General features: G+C 36.6%; 1 protein-coding gene across 3 annotated transcripts in view; it reads right to left on the minus strand.

The window, feature by feature from the left end:
• Nucleotides 1–27,162, minus strand: part of LOC129514484 (telomere-associated protein RIF1-like) — a 55,595-nt gene that overhangs the window by 23,018 nt on the left and 5,415 nt on the right. For all 3 annotated transcript variants that reach the window (XM_055333074.1, XM_055333072.1, XM_055333073.1), the window contains exons 5-21: nt 26,289–26,416; nt 26,104–26,198; nt 24,996–25,185; nt 23,336–23,428; nt 18,938–19,076; nt 16,339–16,490; nt 12,987–13,104; nt 11,754–11,927; nt 11,403–11,513; nt 10,134–10,196; nt 9,606–9,706; nt 7,587–7,673; nt 6,854–6,927; nt 6,446–6,626; nt 5,008–5,115; nt 4,487–4,636; nt 527–626 (exon numbers count right to left, since the gene is read on the minus strand). In XM_055333074.1, coding sequence (XP_055189049.1) covers nt 527–626; nt 4,487–4,636; nt 5,008–5,115; nt 6,446–6,626; nt 6,854–6,927; nt 7,587–7,673; nt 9,606–9,706; nt 10,134–10,196; nt 11,403–11,513; nt 11,754–11,927; nt 12,987–13,104; nt 16,339–16,490; nt 18,938–19,076; nt 23,336–23,428; nt 24,996–25,185; nt 26,104–26,198; nt 26,289–26,416 — 2,064 coding nt within the window. The remainder of the gene's footprint in view (nt 1–526; nt 627–4,486; nt 4,637–5,007; nt 5,116–6,445; nt 6,627–6,853; nt 6,928–7,586; nt 7,674–9,605; nt 9,707–10,133; nt 10,197–11,402; nt 11,514–11,753; nt 11,928–12,986; nt 13,105–16,338; nt 16,491–18,937; nt 19,077–23,335; nt 23,429–24,995; nt 25,186–26,103; nt 26,199–26,288; nt 26,417–27,162) is intronic.

Here is a 27,162-nt window from a genome sequence, read left to right on the forward strand (position 1 = left end):
TTCCGGTAATCATCTTAGTGCTTTAGGCAAGATGCACTGATGGATGATAAATTCATGGGTCAAAGTTTGCTAAGAACCTGCCACAAAACATTAGTTTATTAGTCATAGCTACTAACTTACAATAGAAAACCTGGCAGATACTGTCTTAACACCAGTAATGGGACAAGTAAGAACATTTTAACAAACATCAAAGTTTCCTCCGAGATAATCCTTTTCTAAGATGGAGTAAGTAAAATCACTGTTAGGCAATCTCTAAACCGGATAATATTGATCTGTTTTATACAAGGAGGAAACATGTTTTGTGTGTGTGGGGGACGAGAGATCATGAGCATGGTCCAAGAACACATGAGCTTGTAGCATACCAATGTTGTACAATATAGTTGTAGGACAACCACATATGACATAGTTACATAACATCAAAAGCAGGTAAAATGAGGTCGGAAAAGATACCAGGATTTGTCTCGACCACAGTTGAAGACTGCTGTGTTTATAAAATATTAGGTGAACAAAGTAAAAAAGTACTTACATTTAATTTTGGGCTGATACTTAATATTGTATGGTGAGAAGTCGATGCAATCAACCATTACAGTAATTATATGAATGATCCTATCCAAGAATAATACATTCTAGGGAAGAATAATGAAGTATTATATTAGAAACTTTCAACTATTGGCATGGTTTCCAAAAATACTAAGGATCAACAAAAAATATAAGACTTTCACTTCCATATATAACATACAAGGTACATTAATCAAGTACACAGTTATGAATACTTTCTGGTTAACTGCTGTGTGCCAAGTACCATAATTTTTGTTTCTCAACATTTAGGGAAAATAATTCAGTTTTAAGATGCCCATAAGACTCAGCATATAAACCAATAAACAGAATGAAAAGCAAGATTCTTAATTAGATTCCTTATCAGATTCTTCATGAAAATTGTAGGTGTTCATTAAACCCAGTGATTAAAGAAAAAAAGCATTAGAAAATGCATTCCACCTCCCACTATCGACTTTGATCAACAAATATGCACCATCATGAAGGGTACCAGTCCCATGAAAAAGGTGTGCTAAATACTAACAGAACTAATCCATGAAGAAAAATCTAGTAACAAACAGAAGAAAACTTCTATGTTCCGGAGGAAATATTGACTTAAAAACACAAACTGTAAAAACAAAACCATTATAAAACATTTTCAGCATTTAAACCGCAGATGAAGTTAGAAATACCAAGCTCCTAGAAAGCAGTACTAAAACAAGACACAAACAGGTGTAGAGATAAAAAAAATAAGGGATACAGAAGATCCCTTACTCAAAAGATCTAAAACCACCTAAAATGGTACTCAAAAACAGAAGGGACAAGAAGCACACAATTAAAGCAAGGCAATTTTCCTGAGAGGAAGGCACAGCTCTTTATACCAAAAGGGTCTATATCAAGGACTGAAAAGAGTAATTTAAAAAGATGCCCCCAGAGACACCCTGGTGAAATGTCTATATTCCAAAGATTAGAAAAAACTCTTATTTTATAGAAAATGAAAGAAAAAAAATTCTCTCAAACTATGCATTTGCAAAAATGAGCTATAACAAATTAATTATTCAAAACTCTGTGATATAAATTCTCTGGAACCTAAAATTCCTAACTAATCAATTGATTATGTACTGAACAAGGAGGCATCAGTCATACATGATTGTTGAAAAGTGGCTTTTTTAATTGAAGAATAAAATACACTGAAGCAAAACAAGGGAAAATAATAGGATACAGGAAAATAAGCTGAGCAACAAAATACTCTCAAACTTTGAAAACCTATTTATTTTCCAAGTTTTACAGTACCCTGTATAATTTAAGTAAATAAAACTTAGATTTTCAACGAAACCTAAAAGGTGGTAAATTTAAAATTCTTGGGATAGTGATACCAATGTCTTTGCTTGCTGAAGTAGAATGGATATTAAGTCTTCACACTTGACAGATGAATAGAAAGTTTTAAAAGTAGCATGTGAAAGAAGCTAAGAATTAAAACACTTCTTACTTAATAGATCAAATACGTTTATTAAAGACTCCCATACTTCCTTATATGCTACAAGACACAGAAAAGTTAAAACAGATTGAGAAATATCTACCAAGAAAATCCTGAATCTGTACAATGGAAAAATATATACTAATTACAGTCAATGAACTTAGTGAAATACAACATGGATGAACCTTCCAACTAAAACACTATGCCCAAAAGACACACAGTAGGACTTTAAAACTTAATAAAGAATACTAAACAAATATAAGTGTGGGTGTATAGTAAAAATATTGTAATGAAACAAGTTTTCAAAAACATCAGGATAGTAACCTACTCTTCAGAGAGACAAGGGCATAGATTCAAAACGGATAGGGGAGCATCTGAGATGCTAACAGTGCTCTAATAACAGACCTTGGTGAGGTCTACAGAAGTATTTGATAATTTGTCAAATTGTACTGTTAAACGCATTTTGCTAAATTTCTCAGGAAGTTTTTTTTTTAAAAAAGATAAATTCTCAAAAAGGTGTGAGCATATTAATATTAATTAATATCAGGTTGGTAAAATGCAAAAGGCAGTAAAGAGAATAATTACCATGAAGATATAAAGTTACAAACATTAAGTATGACAGTGTAGCATTAAAATGTAATAAACATTTTCAAATACATCAAATTCACAATCAGGGAGACACTTTATGAAGGCTCTCAGAAACAGCTGGTAGGTGAAGATAGCACACTGGAGGATCCTAAACTCACCTCATCCCCAAATATTTATTTTTTTTTAATTTTATTTATGATAGGCACACAGTGAGAGAGAGAGAGAGAGAGGCAGAGACACAGGCAGAGGGAGAAGCAGGCTCCATGCACCGGGAGCCCGACGTGGGATTCGATCCCGGGTCTCCAGGATCGCGGCCTGGGCCAAAGGCAGGCGCTAAACCGCTGCGCCACCCAGGGATCCCCCCTCATCCCCAAATACACCTAAGATCACACCCACAGCAGGTCAACCCAGAAAATGACACAGAAACCGGCAGAACATACTCTCTTGTGGCTCAAGGTAGAGAAGAGGCCGCATGGACAAAGTAGGAAGGGTAAAGATGCAGGTGGGAACCAACCTGACTCACCCAACATCCCCAGGAGGGAGGCCATTGCAGACACAGGGAAGGAAGAGGAGCAGACCCCAGCCCAGGCACCACAAAGATAAATCACCCTAACATTTGGCTTTGAAAACCTGAAGGGCTTATTTTGAGAGTTTTTTTTTTTTTTTAAAGATTTTATTTATTCATGAGAGACACACACAGAGAGGCAGGGACACAGGCAGAGGGAGAAGCAGGCTCCATGCAGGGAGCCTGATGTGGGACTCAATCTCAGGACCCTGAGATCACAGCCTGAGCCGAATGCAGCCGCTCCACCGCTGAGCCACCCAGGCAGTCCCTTATTTTTAGAGTTCTTAAAATCAGTGGGGCTCAACACCTAAAACTTTAAAAAAATCAGCTGGCTGGGCTGGGACTGCCAGCAGAAACTGAGTCCCCACACTTAAAGGGACAGCATAACAAACAACATCACTGAGATATAGCACAGATACAGCAGTTTGAGAAATGCCTCGAGTACAAGGGAAAGATATTTAGAACGAATCTCCAAACAAGTGCTGGAGGGGCAGTGATCTTTAGGAGACTTATCCAAGAAAAAAAGAGCTGGCAGGGGCAATTTCGCCCCCCAACCCCCAGGTTAAATACATGGACCTACTTTTTTTTAAGTCTACAAACTTCCAAAGGATTGCCTTTAAAGATCTAAGAGGTAGGGGATCCTGGGTGGCTCAGTGATTTGATGCCTGCCTTTGGCCCAGGGCGCGATCCTGGAGTCCCGGGATTGAGTCCTGCGTCAGGCTCCCGGCATGGAGCCTGCTTCTCCCTCTGCCTGTGTCTCTGCCTAGCTGTCTCTATCATGAATAAAGAAATAAATCTAAAAAAAAAAAAAAAAAAAAAAAAGATCTAAGAGGCAGCTATGAGAAAGTTGGCTCTAGGATAAGATCCTCATATTGTTTGTTTGTTTTAAGATTTTATTTATTTATTCATGAGAGACAGAGAGAGAAAGAGAGAAAGGCAGAGACACAGGCAGAGGGAGAAGCAGGCTCCGTGCAGGGAGCCTGATGTGGGACTCGATCCCAGGTCTCCAGGATCAGGCCCTGGGCTGAAGGCAGTGCTAAACCGCTGAACCACCCGGGCTGCCCAAGATCCTCATATTGTTAATCTAGAATAGCATAGGCACGGAAGGTACGCAACATAGCAGTAAAAATGTACCACTGTTAAGGGTCCTGAAACATGGACCTCAGTCATGTAGACCAAAGACACCAAACTGTTTTGTCACACTTGCTTTAGATTAGTCACTTATAAACTAAAAGCATTGTAAATGACAGTTCACAAACATTTCAGTTTATTTGAAAAGTATTCTTTAAAAATAACCAAGGTCAGTACTGGGATAAACTCACTGAAAAGCCTGAATCTTCTAAACTGGACATCATCTTGGAAGAAAGTTCCTCACAACACAAATTCTCTTCTGCAGTTGCCACCAAAGCAGCACAGCGGGCAAATGCTCTATATAATTCTGACCAAGTTTTAAGTAAGGTGTTCATGGTGGCCTAAAAGTAACAATATAAAAGAAAATTTAAAACTGTATACCTACATATCAAACACCTAACAGAATGTATACTAAAAAACCACTGGAACATTTAAGGTGTCACAGAAGAGACTAGCATATAGTAAATTTACCTCCCCCACAGAATTCTATTTGAACTGTAATAATGCCACAATACCAGCAATTATCAAAGGTCAAGAGGAATTTCTCTCTTCCTTCAAAATTTTTCTTTACCCTAAGTTGATTAAGTCAAAGGAAATCTCATTGCAGGAAAAATTACTGTAGGAATTCATTATAAACGGCGAAAGAGTATTTTCTAAAAAAAAAAAAAAAAAAAAGTAAATTCCTTAGGTAAAAAATTTGCTATTGCCTTACCACTGGAAATTTCTGTACTGAAAAAATATGGTGTATTGGTAATGTCAATGCACCATATATGGCACTAAAATTATGTTCTAAGGCATCACCTTGATTCACTTCATTGGTCTGAAACAAGAAAAAAATGAAGTTAGACAAATTACCATCTAATTCTAATCCTATGTAGTATTTATTATTTATAGTGAGATAGAATACGTCCCCCAGTGCTGAGATGTTCAAGAGGTGGTAAATTCTTAACTCCTGTAATTGTGAATATGACCTTATTTGGAAACAGGGACTTTGCAGATGTAATCAGGTTAAAATAAAGGCATCCTGGATTAGGATGGGCCCTAATCCAATAATTGGTGTTCTTGTAAGAAAAATGGAATTTGGATAGACAAAATAGAGGTAAGAATACCATGGAAGATGGAGGGAGACTGTGTCTATAATCCTAGGAACAATCAAGAATTGCCAGAACAAAAGGAAGGTAAGCAAGAATTCTTGCTTTGAGGTCCACAAGAAACCAAGCCTGCCAATACACAGATTTTAGATTTCTGGGTTCCAAAGATACAAGAAAATAAATCCTTGTTGTTTTAAGCCTCCAGCTTGTGATAACCTGTTATAGCAACCCTGAGAAACAATGCATGGTGTTTAAGTGCTAAAAAAGACTCCTAGAGGGAACTCCAAAATCCTTTACTATACACAGAAGTTAGGATTCAAGCAAGGACTTATAAACCTCTGCTATCCTTCAAACAGTAGGAAAGTAGGATTGTAAACTTTTTTCTTTCAGAAGAATGTCTAAATGATGTACTGAACTTAGTAGTGAAAATAACTGACTACACTATCATTAATAAACTCTCTGGAGTATTCGTTTCATTTGAGAATTACAGTGAAGTATTTCCCAGAAAATACTTCCATTTAAAGACTGATAAAGCAGCTGATGAACCATTCATTAATTCTGACAAAAAGTTGAGCTCCACACGCTGCCAAAACAGTCAGTTTATTAAATATTTATATGCAAGGATTAGTCAAAAGATTACGGTTTAGGGACTACCATATGGCTTTGAGGTATTCACCAACTGACTTGCCCATGGAAATCTTAAGAATATACAGTCTAGTCAAGATGACCATTATTATACCTCATAGTAAAATACTGAAAGAACTCAAAATACAAATATGAGAAGTTAAATGTAACATATCTGAGTTCTGGCTTTATAATCACTACTGGAGAAAAGGGAGCTCATGTGTTCCCATTAAGTTATATTTTCTCAAGTAAGGCAGAAATGCAACGAAAAGAAGTCAACTAATATAAAGAATAGGAATCCCACAGAAAAAAATACTTCACGTTTTTTCTATTCAAATTCAAACTTCTATTTATTGCTCCATGTGCTGTTCCAACAAGAAAAAAAGGAAAATATTTCTTAAGCTTTAACGGAAACATGCAGCACTTACGACATACCTGATTAATCAATTCGATTAATGGAGTGACTATAATACTCCACATTCTCCAGAGATGCTCCTTGTTTTCCAACAGCTTTGCATTTTGGTTAATAACATTCAAAACAGAGTCACTGAAAGCTAATGGTGAAGTTGGACCAGAAAGGACACAGACTACAAGTGTTTCCAGATTGAGAAAAAACCTGAAGAAAAAATTTTGAGCCATGCATTAACTAGTGCTTTTTGCCAGAATATATGTTACGCTACTACAAAATCCTAAAAACAACTGACAACGAAACAAGAAATGGTAAATTCCAAGCCCCACTTTGATTTAATTTAAAAAGATGATATAGCATATAAACTCAAAAAAGAATCTCATTCATCAAATAACAACCTTTCCAAGATAAATAAAAAGACTAGTTTAAATTACCTCTCATCTTCTACACCATATTCCAACAGATTATTGTTGAAAATTAACCGAATTAAGAACAAAGCAGGAGTTCCCTGAAAAAAGATGGGACATTACAGTCAATCTTGTTATAAGTATAACCTTCTTGTTACACTTGTTTTCTACAATTATGTAAAGCTAATTTTAATTTTAAGCTAAAGAAACTTAACTTTTAATATTACTTAGGATATGATATAACAGTAGCAAAAATATTTCTAAACTGCAAACAAAAATCATTATATTGATAGCTGTATATTAATGATGAAAAGCTTTATATTAACAGCTATGCTATCTACATGAAAAATGGAGGAATGGTATATTCCAGATATAAAAAGAACATGAAGTTAAAACTTGCTGGACCAATAAATACCTAACATCCTGTAGATATTAAGTTTATTTCACCATAATTAAAGCCACTATTATTATGCTTCCAAATTTTAAAATAGTAATCACTAATTACTATGTATAAGCAAATAGAAAACTTTATTTCTATGACTTTTTGTATAAATCAGAAAATAGTTCCATTAATAGTGCCATATTTAATTTTTTACATTAATCTATTACTTTATCAGTTTTTCCTCTAACATAATCAGCAAACCCAAATCAAATTCTCTCAAACTTTTAATCTAAGTTTTATAGTTTTAAGGAAAAAAAACTATCATGGAATTTAATCTTTTGGCTAATTTAATTGTATCACTGCACTTAAGATACTTGCATTAAGAATATCCATATTAGAAACCTGATATGCTGGTGAACCTAATACTTTCTGGGGCAGTCCTTTAATTGTAATTTCCATGAGGACCTAAGGGAGATAAAAAGTTGTGTTGTAAATTAGCCACATAAATATTTCGCTTAGTAAAAATCCAGTACTGTTAACTATATTTTTCATTTAATAGTTTACTGTTAAGTAATGTTCATTCATTAATATTCTCAGTGCAAGAAGTTCAAACACAATGTTTATATATTAATGTATGTATTTACATTAGTTTTAAAAGTTCAAATACAGAAACATAAAAAATAAAATGACAAAGTCCTCCTTTATCTCCAGGGAAAATATCAATACTATGAGTTTGTGAAGTTTATTTTTCTAGACTTTCTAAATTTCCATATATTTAAATACACAGTGAAACCAAACTTCCCAGACTATCTCATATATATTCTTTTATACCATTAATAACATACTGTGAGATGCTCTGCAACAAACCTTTATCTGACTGTTAGAGTTTTCACATCAATATATATATATAGGCATTCTTGGGACGCCTGGGTGGCTCAGCGGTTAAACGTATGCCTTCAGCCCAGGGTGTGGTCCTGGAGTCCCAGGATCGAGTCCCACATCAGGCTCTTGCATGGAGCCTGCTTCCCCCTCTGCCTCTCTCTCTGTGTCTCTCATGAATAAATAAAATCTTAATAAAAAAAAAAAATATATATATAGGCATTCTTAACTGTTACATGAATGTGCATAGTTTATTCATCAAAACATTTTTCTATTAATAGCCCTTGAGGCCTTTTTTTAATGCCACAAAAAAAAGATCTTCTGTAATGAATTATGTATTCACTAATGCCAGAAGCAAGTATTTCAAGACTACTAACTGGAAGCTGGGTCTGAAGACACATCTCTCAAATATGACAGGGCCTATCAAACTGCCACTCATAATTATTATTATACTGCTATTAATCTGAACTACATAACAAGTGACATAATGACTTCATATAAAGGGTTATGTTAGTTAAAAAGTGCTTAGACTCTCATTTGAATCAGACACTAATGATCATAATACTAAACAGCATTTGTAGACTCATTTATTTTGTTCCTGATCCATGATGTTCTGCATATATTACTTATAAAGCTATTACTGTATTTCCTTCACAAAAGGGAAGAGTAGAAATACTGAGCAAGATTACTCAGCTAATAAATGGGCAGGGAGAGTCAACCTACACTGCTCCAGAGCCCATGCTGTTAACCACTATGATCTACTACCTTCTGGTAGGAAGACCCAGAAGGAATTTAAGTAGGGTACAGTTTACTCCATCTGCGGGTATCTTGGGATACTATTATAAAAAGTACACCCAGTTTGTTTTTTCCTTCTCTACTATATAGGATAAAAATGGTGTTTAATGTCAAAGACATTACCTCGGTTAAACAGAGGTAACTTAAATTGCCTAAGTTCCCCAAGATTACCAGGTATTTTCTTAAAAGTACAAAGTAACAATTAGTGGAGCTCAGCAATCTTCTAAAATTAGTGTTCACCTGAGTTTCCTCAGTTCAAGTTTCATGTCCTTTACCCCATTTCCTCTGTATGGCTCATTCTTATGACACTGGAAGATTTTTGTATCACTGGTATACTCATTTACTTTATTGAGGTTTCCAATGACTTGAGTCAATAGAAAAACATTTATTACAGGTCTAAATTACTGATAAATATTGATATAAAATGTCTTTTTAAAACCCGGTCAGGAGACACCTGGGTGGCTCAAATGGTTAAGGATCCGACTCTTGGTATCGACTCAGGTCATAAGCTCAAGACCTTCCTGGGGATTCACACTCAGTGTAGTCTGCTGGAGATTCTTTCCCACTCCTCCCCCTCTCTTCTTTCTCTCGCTTGTATGCAAAGATTTCTCTAAAAAAATTTTTAATCTTAAGGAAAAAAAACTCTGGTCTATGTAAGTATCTTCAATAAAAAATTCTATTTCAGAGTATGATTTTTGAGTTCTAGCACATAATTATACTTACCAGTGTTTTTGATACAGGAAATACTTCTGACTTCACTATGCTTTCTAAAGATTTTAATAAGAGGGTCAAAACTTCAGAACCTGGTCTCTCTTTTTTGTTACCTATCAAAAAGCAAAAGGAAGAATGTAGTTCTAAATATGCAAATATTTTTATGGGAGAAAATATAGTATTTTTGGGAATAATAACATATGCTTAGCTATGAAACATTGATTTTTAAAAAATATATCAAACAGCTTTATTTAAAAGTAAAGTCCGGGGCACATGGGTGGCTCAATCTGTTAACCGCCTGCCTTCAGCTCCAGTCATAATCCCACGGTCCTGGGAATAAGTCTCACATCAGGCTCCCTGATCCCATAGGGATCCTCCTTCCTGTCTGTCTCCCTTCTCTCATGAATAAATAATTCTTTAAAATAAGATGAAAGTCTAGAAGCTATACACTTCAAAAATACACTCTAAAAAAATAGTATTTACAAAAGCCAAACAAAAATTTAGTGCTATAAAAATCATTTGATCAGTTATAGTAGTTACCTGATTCAATAACTGACTTCATCAAGCTTATCAGCTCCTTCCAAATAGCATTGACAACTACATCTGCCAAACAAAACAAACTTTAGAATACAGTAGATAGGACTATAAAAGTTCACCTTTTATCTTTACACCAAAGAAATAAGTTGAGCAATACTTAGAATATAATTCTTATAATATTCAACCTTATAATCAGTTTATGAAACACTATCACAACAAAGAATTATTTCTGCAAACTCATCAATACTGGGTCATGTAACTTAATTAACAGTGATTATTTTCTCTTTTTTTCTATTATCTGCATTTTCTTTACTGAACACCTTTTGCTTCTGAGACAAGGAAATAAAAATCGAAATTTCAAAAGAACACCTGAAACATCCTAGAAAGAAATCTCCCAGCCAGTTAAATAGCTAACTATTTCACTTTTGAAATTTCATCTTAATATCTGATAGACCATCAGGACGCCCAGGTGGCTCGGCAGTCAAGTGTCTGCCTTTGGCTCAGAGCCTGATCTCGGGATCGAGTCCCACACCGGGCTCCCTGCATGGAGCCTGCTTCTCTCTATGCCTATGTCTCTGTCTCTCTCATGAATAAAATAAATCTTAAAAAAAAAAAAAAAAAAAAAAAAAAAAACCTCTGGGGCAGCCCGGGTGGCTCAGCAGTTTAGCGCTGCCTTCAGCCCAGGGCGTGATCCTGGAGACCCAGGATCAAGTCCCATGTCGGGCTCCCTGCAGGAAGCCTGCTTCTCCCTCTGCCTCTCTGTCTCTCATGATAAATAAATAAAACCTTAAAAAAAAATCTGGGATCCCTGGGTGGCGCAGCGGTTTGGCGCCTGCCTTTGGCCCAGGGCACGATCCTGGAGACCCGGGATCGAGTCCCACATCGGGCTCCCAGTGCATGGAGCCTGCTTCTCCCTCTGCCTATGTCTCTGCCTCTCTCTCTCTCTCTCTCTGTGTGACTATCATAAATAAATTTAAAAAAAAATCTGATAGACTATCACACACAGGAGGAGTTTAAGTGTAGATACTGGGGCCATAGAGCCCAAGTCTGAATCACAGCTCCACCACTTACCACGTGACGTTATTTACTTCTCTACATAACACAATTTCCTCAGCTGAGAATTGGACTAAAAGAGAAGGTTACTGTGAGGATTTATATGTAAAGTTCTTGGAGCACAATTTGGCCAAAATATGGCACTATATAAATATTTGCTATTTTACTTTCTTTATAAACACAGGATTAAACAAATAAAAAAATCTCTTAAATATTTACCAGAAGCATCTTTTCCAACCGCAACAAAGCTATCATGAACAGCAGTGATAAGTGTATTTGCATGTTTGGAAAAAAAAGAAGAGCTGCTGATTAACGGATGTTCAAGCGGCTCTAAAATATAAAAGAGAGAAAAAAGAACAATTATGCCAAACCAAAGTTTTATGAAATAAACATCACAATATAAAATTTTAGGTGGTCTGACATGTGTTTTCTATTAAAAAGATTTAGACTTATTTCATACATGATTACAGAATATTTTGGCTTTGGGGAAAATAAACATCTTCCCGCCTTAAAGAACCATGCTCTGAACGGTTTTAAAAAAAATACATACATACATACATACATAAATACCTAAACTCAGTACGAGTTTGTTTTGCTTAGCAAAACTCAAGACTTCTGGACCCAACAAAAAATGAAGCAGCATTTCAAGTCCCAAAAGTTGAATAGAGGGGATTGTGGCCATTCCACCTAAATTTGAACTTAAATTCATCCGGGGAGTTACAGTAGTTCCAAATGGGGAAGCACCTTAAAAAAAAAAAAAAAAAAAAAAAAAAAAGTTATAGTAGCTTAAATTACCTACCCAAATGAACATATTTATTGTTGACTTCATTTCAATGAAACATATCTTTATAAATAAAAAGGTTTTCTCAAATGAAAGTTGAATTTTTGCTTAAAGCCCACAATAGAGTTCCTAATTATCTTACTAGGTGAAGAACGAGATTAGTGTTACACATCATTTAAATGCATACAATTAAGAAGCATTAATCTATACTTTGAAAATTATGGAGGCATTCCTGCCACTTAAATATAAAAATCTGACTAGAAGATCTAACATAAAATAAATAGCAAATCATATTCTTTCAATGAAGAACATGATATACATATATATGTATATACACGCACACACACTAAGCCACTTAAAAAAAAAAGGTTTTTTTTTGTTTGTTTGTTTGTTGAGGGGGGGGTACAGGGAGAGGATCTCAAGCAGACATTGTGTGGAGCCCAACTTGGGGCTAAATCGCATGATCCTGAGAACATGACCAGAGCAGAAATCAAGAGTCAACACTTAATCAACTGGGCCATCCAGGCAACCCCTAGGCCAATTTTTTTTTTTTAAACATCTGTTAAAATCTGTTTTTAATATAAGCTGTAAGATTCTGGTTCTGAAACAAATACAAGAGTCACTGTAATACATCTCCCATGTATAGTGGAAAAACATTGATCTTTTCCCAATTACAACAATGCAATTACAACAGCAACACGTAAGAAAATAATTAGTATAGAACAAACTTTGTGATTAGGAGTCAAAATTATAAAGTGCTTCATTTTATGTGAATAACTGAGTAAAGGCTTCATTCAAGTCCTTTTTAAAAATAAAAAAGAGGGGCACCTGGGTGGCTCAGTAGTTGAGCGTCTGCCTTCGGCTCAGGGTGTGATTCTGGGGTCCTGGGATCAAGTCCCATATCAGGCTCCCCACAGAAGGCTGCTTCTCCCTTTGTCTCTCCCTCTTTGTGTCTCTCATGAATAAATAAAATCTTAAGAAAAAAAAGAAAAGAAAAAACCCCAACTATGTCTACCTCTTACCTTTGTGTATAGGAGTCATAGGACTTAAACCTGGAGAAGCAGCTACACGAGACGAACTGCCTTGAGCTGAAGCATTAGAATCGATGCTTATTGTACTTTGAATCAGAGGCACGCACACCTATTGGGGTTAAAAGCAAAAAAGGGAAACTATCTCTAAACTACCTAATTGCCATATATTTTTAAAGTCTTGCATGATTACAGTTAAACTTAAGAAGTAATCTGAATTCTTTTGATATGCTGAGTCCTAGCTGTTTGGATGCACTGGCTAAAAACTAAAACTGAAAAAGTAAAAATTTTTATTACAACTTTATTTGCCCTATAAATGGGTACTATCTATAAGTTTCAGTTCTAAATTCCAGATGGGAGATCATACACCTAAATAATGCCTGAGTTTTAATGCTATCGGTACAGACTCATTTTAAACTTTTAAAAAATGCACCCTAAAAAAATTTGAACTGAGACAACTTCAAACTCATTTCTAATCATTCCAGTACCAATCAAATCTAGCCAATGTATAAATTATATCGATGAATGTGTGGGACAACTGGGTAAGATTAGGCTACTTAGGACTTCATAATGGTAGAACTTGGAATAATTATGTTCCCATTACATATTATCATTAGTGTCCAATTCCAATCAATTCATGCTGTCAAGCTGAAAAGCCTTAACACACTAAATGTAATGATTACAAGTCTAAAAATTTGCCAAAAATAGAATTTTATTATAAACCCAATTTCCAATAACATATTCACTACCATGCAATTACGTATAGACCAGAAGGACTACAGATTTAAAAGATACACTTCAGGAGGAGGGGCAAGATGGCGGAAGAGTAGGGTCCCCAAAAAATTACCTAGATAACCTTCAAATCATCCTGAAAAATCTACGAATTCGGCCTGAGATTTAAAGAGAGACCACCTGGAACGCTACAGTGAGAAGAGTTCGCGCTTCTATCAAGGTAGGAAGACGGGGAAAAAGAAATAAAGGAACAAAAGGCCTCCGAGGGGGAGGGGCCCCGCGAGGTGCCGGGCTGAGGCCGGGGCGAGTGTCCCCAGGACAGGAGAGGCCCGTTCCGGAGAAGCAGGAGCTGCACCAACCTTCCCGGGCGGAAAGGGGCGGAAAGGGGCTCCCAGGGAGTTGGAGCAGGACCCAGGAGGGCGGGGATGCCCTCGGGCTCCCGGGGACACTAACAGACACCTGCGCCCCAGGAGAGTGCGCTGAGCTCCCTAAGGGCTGCAGCGCGCACGGCGGGACCCGGAGCAGCTCTCGGAGGGGCTCGGGAGCAGCTCCACGGAGGGGGCTGCGGGGCGGCAGCGCGAATCCAACAGCGCAGGCCCCCGAGCACAGGGCGCCGGGACGCAGCCCAGGATCCGGCCTCCCCCGGGACAGGCAGGGGCCGGGAGGGCCCGAGACAGCGAGGACGCTCCTGCCCCTAGCTGAGCAGATCAGCGGCCCCGCCCCGGAGCCTCCAGGCCCTGCAGACGGTCCTGCGGAGGCTGAATCCAGGCTTCCAGAGTTGCCGTAGCAACTGGAGCTGTTCCTCCTCATGCCTCACCGGGTAAACAACCCCAGCTGAGCCCTGCAGCAGGCAGGGGCAGAGCAGCTCCCCCAAGTGCTAACACCTGAAAATCAGCACAGCAGGCCCCTCCCCCAGAAGACCAGCTGGACCGACCAGTTCCAGGGGAAGTCAAGGGATTTTAAGTCTACAAATTCAGAAGATACTCCCCCGTGTTTTTTTTTCTTTTTTCTTTTCTTTTTGATTTCTGATTGCTTCCCCCACCCCACTCCTTTTTTTTTCACCTTTCTTTCTTTTTCTTTCTCTTTTTCTTCTTTTTTTCCTTTTTTTTTCTTTTTCTTTTTTCTCTTTCTCTTTTCTTTCCTTCTCTTTCTTTCCTTTTCCCAATACAACTTGTTTTTGGCCACTCTGCACTGAGCAAAATGACTAGAAGGAAAACCTCACCTCAAAAGAAAGAATCAGAAACAGCCCTCTCTTCCACAGTTACAAAATCTGGATTACAATTCAATGTCAGAAAGCCAATTCAGAAGCACTATTATACAGCTACTGGTGGCTCTAGAAAAAAGCATTAAGGCCTCACGAGACTTCATGACTGCAGAATTTAGATCCAATCAGGCAGAAATTAAAAATCAATTGAATGAGATGCAATCCAAACTAGAAGTCCTAACGACGAGGGTTAACGAGGTGGAAGAACGAGTGAGTGACATAGAAGACAAGTTAATGGCAAAGAGGGAAACTGAGGAAAAGAGACAATTAAAGGACCATGAAGACAGATTAAGGGAAATAAATGACAGCCTAAGGAAGAAAAACCTACGTTTAATTGGGGTTCCCGAGGGCGCCGAAAGGGACAGAGGGCCAGAGTATGTATTTGAACAAATCCTAGCTGAAAACTTTCCCAATCTGGGAAGGGAAACAGGCATTCAGATCCAGGAAATAGAGAGATTCCCCCCTAAAATCAATAAAAACCGTTCAACACCTCGACATCTAATAGTGAAGCTTGCAAATTCCAAAGATAAAGAGAAGATCCTTAAAGCAGCAAGAGACAAGAAGTCCCTGACTTTCATGGGGAGGAATATTAGGGTAACAGCAGACCTCTCCACAGAGACGTGGCAGGCCAGAAAGGGCTGGCAGGATATATTCAGGGTCCTAAATGAGAAGAACATGCAACCAAGAATACTTTATCCAGCAAGGCTCTCATACACTTCAAAATCCCAGATAAACAATAAAGAAATGAAGAAGATAAAAGAAGTTATCAGAGCCATCTTTTTTTACTTATTATACAAAAATACAGAAACCAAGGATGGGACTAACTGCAACACGAGGACAGTATACTTAAGATTAATAAGCCTTATGTCTAAATGCCAGCAAGGATATCAAAACCTAAAAAAAATGTGTAAAATCATTTATAATACTAAAAAGCTATGCTGGGATCAAATGATTTGTTACTATTAGGTGGCCTAGAAATAGGAGATACAAAAGATATCCAACTTATCAACCCAGTGTAGAACTTGATTCCTATTTCAATAATACTGATTTTATTCTCAATTACATTCTAAATCCTTTGAAATTTCTTTAAAAAAATTCTCAAAATGGCTTTAGAATAAGAATAGATATTTGAGTGATTGTTGGTTGAGAAAGCTTTAGAGGCTCCATTTCACACAACTGGAGAGTATTTTCTGAGGAAACTAAACCCAAGTTCTGTGTTAGGAAAAAATGATCTGTTATATATATAGTGTGGTCTGCTAATACAGCAAACTTAACACTGAAAGATTAAACTGTTAAGAATTTAAAAATGCATTAAGACACACCACACATTTTAGTCAACACTTTTATTACCTGTTCAAAATTGGCAGGAAGATGAGGTCCAAGTCTCATCAGTAGATACCACCAGACTTCTAGTTTTGTTAGTGCTAGAGTTTCTGTTCTCACATGGATGGAACTCAAAGGCTGCATTAACAACTTGAGTCTTTTTGCACTGCAAAGTATTTCTTAAAATAAGCACATGGGTTAAAACATGTGAGAGCTAAAGACTAAATTTCAGGAACAAGTCTCCTTTATCATTGCAAGAGAATGAATTAAAAAATTTTATCACCAGCTTGTTAGACCTCAAAATTTCACTTTGACAGAGTCTACTGCAACTAGACTACATATAATTAGGCCAAAGAAATGAGAGGAAAAGAAAAAAAAAAAAAAGTAATGTGTATTAGATACTGTGTGTGCCAGGGACGATTTTCCTACCAAGGGACATTTGGCAATGTCTACGGTATCTCTGGTTGTTAGACCCAGAAGGCAGGAGAACGGACGATGCTGCTCGTCTACTAGGTTACACATTCAAGGATCCTGCTAGATGGACCTTCAACACACAGGGCAGTCCTCCACAACAACTGTCCAGCCCAATGTCCCATGTGAGTTCAACAACTCGGGTACAGGGATCCCTGGGTGGCGCAGCGGTTTGGCGCCTGCCTTTGGCCCAGGGCACGATCCTGGAGACCCGGGATCGAATCCCACGTCGGGCTCCCGGTGCATGGAGCCTGCTTCTCCCTCTGCCTGGGTCTCTGCCTCTCTCTCTCTATCATAAATAAATAAAAATTAAAAAAAAAAAAAAACAACTCGGGTACATAAGACAAGACTTCTGTGCTCAAGTAACTTATCAAAAGGACTTAAATAGGATCTTGAAACGTGTCAAGCCACATATCTGATGGGATGGCATTCATGTTTTTGACAGCTATTTGGCCATTTGGCTTTCACAATTAATATTTCTATAAAGAAAGTAAGGTCAAATCACTATGGGAACAAATTCTCAAATCCTTAACTTGTATTCTACTTATGAGAGGAGCTCCACAATAATATCCCTATAGCAGAAATTGCCAATCGCCATTCATTTTTAGATACAAGACCTGATTCAATCAGAACACCCAATTTTTTATTTCTTTATCTAGTCTCCCATTCAGCCATTCAACCCAATGAGATTTAAGAGCAACTGTATATGGAAGCTCTAGAAGGCTCCAGAGATGCATGGCTCAGCTGAAGTTAATTTTTGCTCTTTTGTCTTCTCCCCTTCCCATATTCTACAACCAAGTATACTGAAGATGACCGAACAGAAAGACGGGCATCTGATTCCCTAAGATTTCCTTGATCATACTAGGGATGGACTTGAGCTCTGGACTTATTTCAAATGAAATATCGTTTTATTTATCTTAAGTCTTCTTATGTCTATTTTATGCTTTAACACTCAACCATACATAATTGCAACAGATTAGCCTAGAACAGTAACTTACGTTACCAGTTCATAAAGAACAAAAAGGTAATGTTTGCAATTAAAATTTCTGCCTGGCAACACACTTTTACCAATATTCTTAATAAAATTACAGTTAACAAAATAATCACCTTACAGAAAACAATAAAACGAGGAAGAGAAAGGATTATTAATGGTCTTTGGCAGAGAAAAATATACAATGAAACCAGTATCATTTAGCTGATCTATAAACATACAATATTGATTATATTTAAGATTAACTACCTGATTAAGAAGGTACTCCTACTGACCTATTCTTGGGCTATATACTCATTCTCATATATATAGGTGACCTCTGAACAAGGGTTTGAATTGCATGGGTCCACTTATACACAGACTTTTTTTTCTTTTTACAGAACAGTACTACAAATGTATTTTCTCTTATGATTTTCTTGACATTTCTTTGCTCTAGCTTACTTTATTGTAAAGACTAGAGCATGTAATACACATAGCATACAAAATACGGGTTAATGGACTATTTATGTTATTGGTAAGGCTTCTATAGTCAACAGCAGGCTATTTGCAGTTAAATTTGAGGGAAAGTGAAAAGTTACACGCAGTGGGATGTTGGTATCCCTAACCTTCCCACTGCTCAAAGGTCAACCGTGTATCAAACACCTCCACTAGACAATAGGAGCTAAGGTAAATCAAAAGGAATCACTTGTATATATTAATAACCCACCATTAGGCACTGTTCGAAAGGTACTGAAAGAAAAAAGTTTATTGATGTTTCACAGAAATCAAAATGGTTTCCTATCATCTATTGGCTTATGTGACCTTTGATAAACTATTTACTCTCTCTAAAAGAGTGATCATCATAATAGACTAGAGATACTAAGTATGATCAAATTAGAGGTACCTGAAGTGCTCAACTAAGTGTTGGAACATACTAAGAAAGTCACAAATGCTGTCACTTTGTTCAGTTTTTGAAATAGCTTAAAACAAATTTTCTATCTGTGATTTTTCAATAATGCCTAAGCTTTTAAATTCTATTTAGCTACAAGCTTATTTTCTTAAAAAAAAAAAAAAATTCAATGGGTTAAGTTTCAATATAGACTCCAAGAAATCGAAAAGGCCTTGTTCATCTCACTTGAGTAAAATTCATTAAAAAAAAAAAATCAATTTTAAAATATTACTTACCTGGATTCAAAGCAAAATTATCTATTAGACTCTTCCAAGCAATAAAAGCTATTTTTTTAATCATGGGTGCCCCACTACGAAATCCTAGTTCTTCCAGCTGTAATAGAGAATTAATGAAACTCCCACTTCGATGCAAAGTCTAAAAATGAAAAATCATTACAAAGTTATTTACCTACCTAAAACAATATGTAGACATTATTATTATTCCTTTATCTAAGTCATTATTAGCTATGTAAAGTCTTAAAATTTTAACGTTTAAAACGTCCTGAATCCTGGGATCCCTGGGTGGCGCAGCGGTTTGGCGCCTGCCTTTGGCCCAGGGCATGATCCTGGAGACCCGGGATCAAATCCCACGTCGGGCTCCTGGTGCATGGAGCCTGCTTCTCCCTCTGCCTGTGTCTCTGCCTCTCTCTCTCTCTCTGTGACTATCATAAATAAATAAAAATTAAAAAAAAAAATCTTTAAAAAAACAAAACAAAAAAACAAAAAACAAAAAAAAATAAAATAAAATGTCCTGAATCCTATACACACATTCAAAACTCAAGATCACAAAATCTAATCCTCCATCAATTAGATAATGGATAAACATTTCTAAAACAGAGAAAATTAGGAAGGTAAGAGAAATCCCAAATATTACCAACATAATATCAAAAAAAATGGTGTCCCTCTGGGGGGAAAAAAAAATCAGTGTATTTAAAATTTAAGATAAAATAAGAAATGTTGAACCTTGAAACTAGTAAAGAAAATAGCTTTTCCAAATACACTGAAATGAACAGGAAAAAGTTAAAGGAAAAAATGGACAAATGACAAGTAAACAACGCATCACAAAGAAACACATACATTAAAAAATGAAACAGCAATTGTAGCTATAAATCACATATAAACTGAATAGCACATAAACAAACAAAGTAACTTGCTGAGAAAATCAAATTCATAAAAAAGCTAGTAAAATAAATTCAATTACAGAGTATACAAGATCAAGACACAAAAACTAGCTGTGGTTCTACACAACAGCAACAATCTGAAAAGGTAATTAGGTAAGGAATTCCATTTACAATAGCACTGAAAAAAATTAAATACTCAGGAATAAATCAAACCAAGGAAAAGACTTCTACACTACAAGCTACAAAATATAGCTAGAAAACATTTAAAAAGACCTAAATAAATGGAAAGCCATTCCACATTAAAGTACAAAGTTTTAAAAACCATTAAAATGTATTATACAGAGCAATCTACAGATTCAACAAAATCTCTATTACAAGTCCAGCATCCTTTTTCACAAAAAAGCTCATCTTCAAATTCCTTATGGAATTGCCAAGAGCCCCAAACAGCCAAATCAATTTTGAAAGAATAAATTTAAAAGAACTTACACTTGCCTTCCAAATTTACTTCAAAAGTAAAGTAAAATTAAAACATATGGTAATGGCATAAGGATAAACATACACACCAAGAATAAAGTATCACCAAAATAAACCTTCATATATGCTGTCAATTGATTTTTCTTTTTTTATTTATTTGAGAGTCTCAAGTAGACTCTGTGCTGAGCAGAGTCCCACATCAGGCTCCATCTCACCACCATGAGATCATGACCTGAGCCAAAATCAAGAGTTGGATACTTAACCGACTGTACCACTCAGGCACCCCGGCGGTCGTGATTTTTCAATGAGGGTGCCAAGAGCATTCATTATAAAAGACCATTCTTTTCAACAAATGGTGCTACAAAATTGAATATCCACATGCAAAAGAATGAAAACTGGACCCCTGCCTTACACCATACACAAAAATAAACTCAAAATTGATCAAAGATAAAAAAACTTACAAGAACGAGAACTATAAAAATCCTCCAAGAATATAGAGGGGAAAAAGATTCGTGATATTGGATTTGGCAGTAACTTCATGGCTATGACACCAAAAGCACAGGTAATGAAAGAAAAAAAAATATATATATATATTTTAGATTTTATTTCAGAGAAAGAGTGTGTGTGAGAGAGCAAGAGCTAGCGGTGGTGGGGAGGAGGCAGGAGGAGAGAGAAGCAGACTCTCCACTGAGCAGGGAGCCCGACACGGGGCTTGATCCTGGGACTCCAGGATCAAGACCTGAGCTGAATGCAGACACTTAACAGACTCGGCCACCCAGGCGCTCCAAAAGAAAAAAAAAATTTAATATTGGACTTTATCAAAATTGAAAATACAGAAAGTATACTAAAAGATATCAAGTGAAAAGACAACATATGGGGAGGTAATATCATTACAAAACATAACAAAATTTTCTGGAATGGCTATCGTATCAAAGACCAAAAAATAACAAATTTATGCCTGGATGCTCAGTCAAGCGTCTGGTGGGTCTTGATTTCAGCCCAAGCCATGATCTCAGGATACCGGGATAAAGCCCTATGTCAGGCTCCTCACTCAGTAGGTAGCCTGCTGGAGATTTTTCCTCCTCCCTGTGCCCCTCCCCCTCACTTGTTCTCTCTAAAATAAACAAACATCCTTTTAGGGAAAGAAAAGAAAAACTAGAACTCTAGTGTATTACTGGTAGGAATGTAAGAGTGCACCCACTGTGGAAAATAATTTGGAGGGGTCTCAAAAAGCTTTGTTTTTTTAAGATTTTATTTATTCATTTATGAGACAGAGAGAGAGAGGCAGAGACACAGGCAGAGGGAGAAGCAGGCTCCATGAAGGGAGCCCGACGTGGGACTCGATGCCAGGACCCCAGGATCATGCCGTGGGCCGAAGGCAGGTGCTCAACCGCTGAGTCACCCAGGGACCCCGGGTCTCAAAAAGTTAAGCACAGTACTACCATATGACCCAGCAATTCCACTCTTACACATATATACAAAAGAATGAAAAGCAGAGAATCCAACATAGATTTGTACATCAATGTTTATGGCAGCATCATTCACAGTAGCCAAAATGTAAAAACAAGCCAAGTGTCTGCCAACAAATTATAGTAAAATGTAAATAAAATGTAATCTAAATAAAAATGTTATAAAGTATTATTCAGCCCTAAGAATGAAAGTTATTAAATGCCTGCTACTACATGAATAGAACTTGAAAAAATTACATATAGAGACAGCAAATAGAACAGCAGCGACCAGATGTTGGGGGTAGAGCAGTAGAAGGAGTCATCGTTTAACATGTATAAAGTTGGGAGATGATGAAAATGTTCTGGGGGACGCTTGGGTGGCTCAGTGGTTGAGCACCTGCCTTCGGCCCAGGGCGTGATCCTGAAGTCCTGGGATCGAGTCCCATGTCGGGCTCCCTGCCTGGAGCTTGCTTCTCCCTCTGCCTGTGTCTCTGCCTCTTTCTCTGTGTCTCTCATGATTAAATACGTAAATAAAAAATCTTTAAAAAAAAGAAAATGTTCTGGGTATAGATATTGATGTTTACACAACTTGTGTATGTGTTCCATGCACTCAACTGTATACTTACGATGGTATGATAAATGTTTATTCACTACAATAAAAAAAAACACACCCATCTCTTCCCCTCAAAAGAAACAAACAAACAAACAACCTGGCTTAAAGGTAGAACATACAGTTGATCCTCACTAACCATCAATGTTAAGTTCTGTGAAGCCCACCACAGAACAAGTACTGAGTACTGAGCCACTGCTCCTAGGGAAGATGCAGGTTAGGTTCCCATGAGAACTTTTCTGTCAACCAAATGACCTTAACCTTGTTTCCTACTTATTTCTGTTTAAAGATACCATACGTATTGTTGATTCACTAACATGAAATCTTAGCCAGTAACACTAACTCATGCCTGAAGAGAGTATACATAATATGTGTAATTTCTCCCAGGGCACATCACAGTCTTCCTGTGCTTAGGAACCACGGATAACACTTTGGCACTAAGCTTGGGGGCCATTTAAAACTAAATTCACCAAGGAAAACCACAAAATGTGGAAAATGTGTCACTAAGATTATGAAAAGGACATGTGGGTTTTTTTGTTTTGTTTTGTTTTAAGATTTTGAGAGAGTGCTCACAAGCAGAGGGAAGGGCAGAGGGAGAAGCAGGCTCTCCACTGAACAGAGGGCCCGATGCGAGGATGGAACCCAGGACCATCCACCCTGGGATCAAGAGCTGAGAAGGCAGACGCTTAAACAGAACCACCCAGGCTCCCCAAAAAAGACGTTTAAAAAAAAAAAAAAGAAAAAAAAACATTGAGAGTTCAAATAAAAAGGCAGAGTATAACCTTGCTCTACCTCTGCTAGGAACCTGCACGCTGGTGGGACTCAAATTTATGCTACTCTATAGGTTTACAACTGACTGGAAAAGCAGCAGAAGTACTTATTGTGGGTTTGCAAACAAACTTCGGTGAGTAGCTACATCTTCCTATATGGTATTCACGAATAAGAAATGAAAGGGTCTCACAGGTATAAACTGTAGACTTACCTTCCCAAGAAGTTTAACAAACAAAGGCCACAATTTTAATACATAAGTCTCATTCTTACTCATAAATAGCTTTTGGAGTTCTGAAAGTAGTTTCTGCAAACAAAAGCAAAAATATTTACCAAAAACATTCTTGAGAATACACAATATGCAGTTCAAACTGTCTCAGCTGAATTAACTTTTCCCAATGTTTTATTAGAAAAACTTTCATATACATAGTAAAGCTAAAAGCTTTACAGTGTATGTCCAAATATAAATAGCATTACCATCTTACTATGCTTATCACAAATCTGGCCATTATTTCATTCATCAATTCAGCTTAATCGTTTTCTACCAATACCCTTTTCCCTGAAAACTTCAGCATGTGTATCTTTAGAGTTCAAATGATCCTGTTAACTCTTCACTCTTTAAAATACATTAATAACTTCATGGATAACAGCTGAGAACATTTTAGATGAAATTTATAAAAAATTCTATATACGCTTAGAAAATTAATAAACTTAGCAAAATAAAAAAAATTGCAAAGACACTGGAGCTACTTTATTAGGCCCCAAACATTACCATGAGGCCTCCTAAATTTTAAAAAATAAACAAAACCCCAGGCTTTCAAATATGGAAGGCTCCCTCACTACACCTGGATTACTGAAGTTACCTCTGAACTAGTTTCCCTTCTGCTCAATTCCCCTAGAGTCTATTTTCAACACTGGCACAGTGATCCCTTTAAAGTCCAAGTCAGTACATACATACAACAATCCTAGACTCAAAATCTTCAAAAATGGTTTTCAACAGAAGCCAGAGTGAAAAACAAATGTCTCAGAATACCGCCCAAGGCCCTATGCGATTTGGCCCTGTTTCTCTGACGTCATGTCCTATCCTCCAATCCTCATTCACTCTATCATACTGGCCCCCTTGCCCAGGGTTTACTGAACACCAACACAAAACCATCAGAGCAGGGCCTTTTGCTCTCACACAGTTCCTCCTGCCTGGAATGACCTTACATTCCCTATCATCCAAGTACCTAATTTTTATACACTTTCAAATCACTGTTTAAATACCTATTCTTTTCCTCTCTCTGTCCGAAACACTTCCTCTCCAATGGCACTCTCCATCTAGTCTCTACAGTTCTCCATTACATTCTTCACTGATTATACCATATATTCTTTATTGCCTCTCCCACTAGACAGTAAGTGCCAAAAGTTTCTTCTGTTCACTGCTATATTCAGTGTCTAAAACAAAGGCCAGCATATAAGTGCTAATAAATATTTGTTACGAGAACAATGGTAGAATAGCCTAAAACCTCGGGCAAGTAATAACTTTAGGAAGCTGTACACATTACAGGCACGTATGTGCTTTAAATTTATACCTATTGGATTACGTTAAAACAACCCAAATAGCACTGAAATCAGTTAACATTCTCCCTTTTCCAGAAATGCAATCTCTTTCAATCACTATTCACTGGGGATGAAATAAAATGCCTGGATCTTACAAATACCAAATAGACTCCTTAAACTAGTAGTGTACCTATACTAACATAAACAATTACTTATGTTTTATTAAAAGTGGAACTTCCCAGATCATAATGCAATTATACCACTATGAGCCCTAAGCTTGGGTCAGAAACTTACAATGCAGTACTCAAAAAATCCTTACACAAAATACTTACAGTAGTCATAAGCTGCTCTGTGATAGATGCTATTTCTTGTTGCTTCTGAAGCAACAATGGCATTCCCATCTCTAGAGCAGTTGCTCCCCGCAAATGCACCTTTTGGGCTGAATGAACCACTAAAGGTATCACCAGTTTTGCCCACCTAATGGACTCTTCTCCCATTTGAACTGGGGCTTGTTCAATTAGTCTGTAATAGAGAAATCAATAAATAAATTGGCTTGACCTCACCTTTTATGTCCAAACTACTAGGAAAATAAGCAGCACACAGAAATATACCTAGTAGTGTACATTTGTTTTAGTATACATATGCATATACACAAATATAATTTTTACTAATTTATAGATTTCTGTATTATTTTTATGAATTTTTAAAATAAGAAAACACTTTTTCTTCAGATTAATATTTAAAATATTAGTTTTTTTATAAAGTAAACTCAACATTCTTTGAGGATAGCCAGAGAATTGTGACATAATGTTATCATGCAAGACATGAGAACACGAATTAGGTTAAGCAAATAGCTCAATTCATTCTTTGAAAGAATGAAAAACAAGGTAAGATAAAGCATATCAACAAAGTTTGTATGCTGTCAGCTTATCCTTTAAAGAGAAGGGATGGATAGGAAGAAGGTAGAGGATTTTGCTGTTTTCCCATCTGCTAATGGCTGTTAATGCCTTCTTATACTCCCTATGGCCTATTTGGGTGCCTATTATTATTTTTTAAACTCTTCCAAGTTTTAATGGAAATAATTTAAAAAATCAGAATGTTAGCAGCAGCAATATAATCAAGACTTTATTTTTACATATGCTCTACAACATGGGGCTTGGACTCAGTACCCCGAGATCAAGAGTATCATGTTCTACCAAATGAAACAGTCAGGCATCCCAACCAAGACTTCATTTGTAAGACTCAGTAAAAATAAAAACAAAAAGAAACCTAGTAATATAAACACATCTACTTCTTTTTCCTGTTACCTTTATTCCTTGAGACTTTTAGAAGACATTTTGTTCTTTTCATGTCTAATTCATATTCAAGTCCCCAAAGTCCATTTCATGTAGTAAATTCTAAATTTACTGAAACTATTCTTCCAAAACAGCAAATTCATACCTTATGATGACATTTAACGCTTCATAATCAACAACAGCAGAATGCATCTCTCCTCTATTAAATACTATTTCTAAAGAATCAATTATACTGGATACCTAAAAAACAGAACCAAAGAAATACAAATCAAATAAGCCTGAATTTTTAAAGTGGCATGTGTTGAGAAAACATACAAAAACCATACTCACTACTTTGCCAATGACTTCAGCAGGAAACGTCTGCTTGGATATCACCCAAAGTGCCCTAGTACGTACATTTTTGTCTGGGCTCTTAACACTATCATTCAATTTTAAAAGCAGTTCTTGAATATCTGTCTCTGAAAAATGAGCAGCTTTAATTATGTGAAAGTTTGCATCTTTTAAAATCTCAACTACAGAAACAGAAAAACAACATACTCTTCACTGTGAAAAAATTAAATGCATATCCAGAGAGATGGATCAGCGAACCAATGCTAATATCAAACTTCATCCCAAAACACAAAACTTAGGACAGATGGAAAGGGATACTCAGAGAAAATAAGCAACATACTCAATTTTGTGCAACTGAGAATATTTCACTGGTATCGTTATTTATTGATACCATATATATAACAATTATCATTTATAGTTTTATTTAAACATTTAAGACAAAGATGCTATAAATCCTCCACCTTTGCTCTAAAATGGACTTCTATTTTAGACTGGGAACATGTGTACATATAAAAAAGGGCATAAACTTTACCATCACAGAAAAAGATGGTAGTAACTTTCTGGCATTCCTATTCCCTATCTTGGATTTCCCCCTCTCTAAAGGTCACTTCCTAGATTCCCATTAAAATGGCAAACTACAAAGGAATAATTAAGGTCACCTGAAAACTTAGCTACTTTGGGTTCCAAATTATCCTAATACTACTATGTAAAAGAACTTTTTAATTCCAACACATTCATTAGTGCTTGCTCTATACAATAACCATCTAACTGTCGTTAACTTCTTAAGCAGATATGCTTCTTAAAGGAGAAGGTTCATTTTTTGTTACGATCATTTAAAAATAGGTTTATATTCTCTTTAGAGCAGGCTTTATGT

The sequence above is a fragment of the Nyctereutes procyonoides genome, unplaced genomic scaffold, assembly GCF_905146905.1.
Source record: "Nyctereutes procyonoides isolate TBG_1078 unplaced genomic scaffold, NYPRO_anot_genome, whole genome shotgun sequence".
NCBI lineage: Eukaryota > Metazoa > Chordata > Mammalia > Carnivora > Canidae > Nyctereutes > Nyctereutes procyonoides.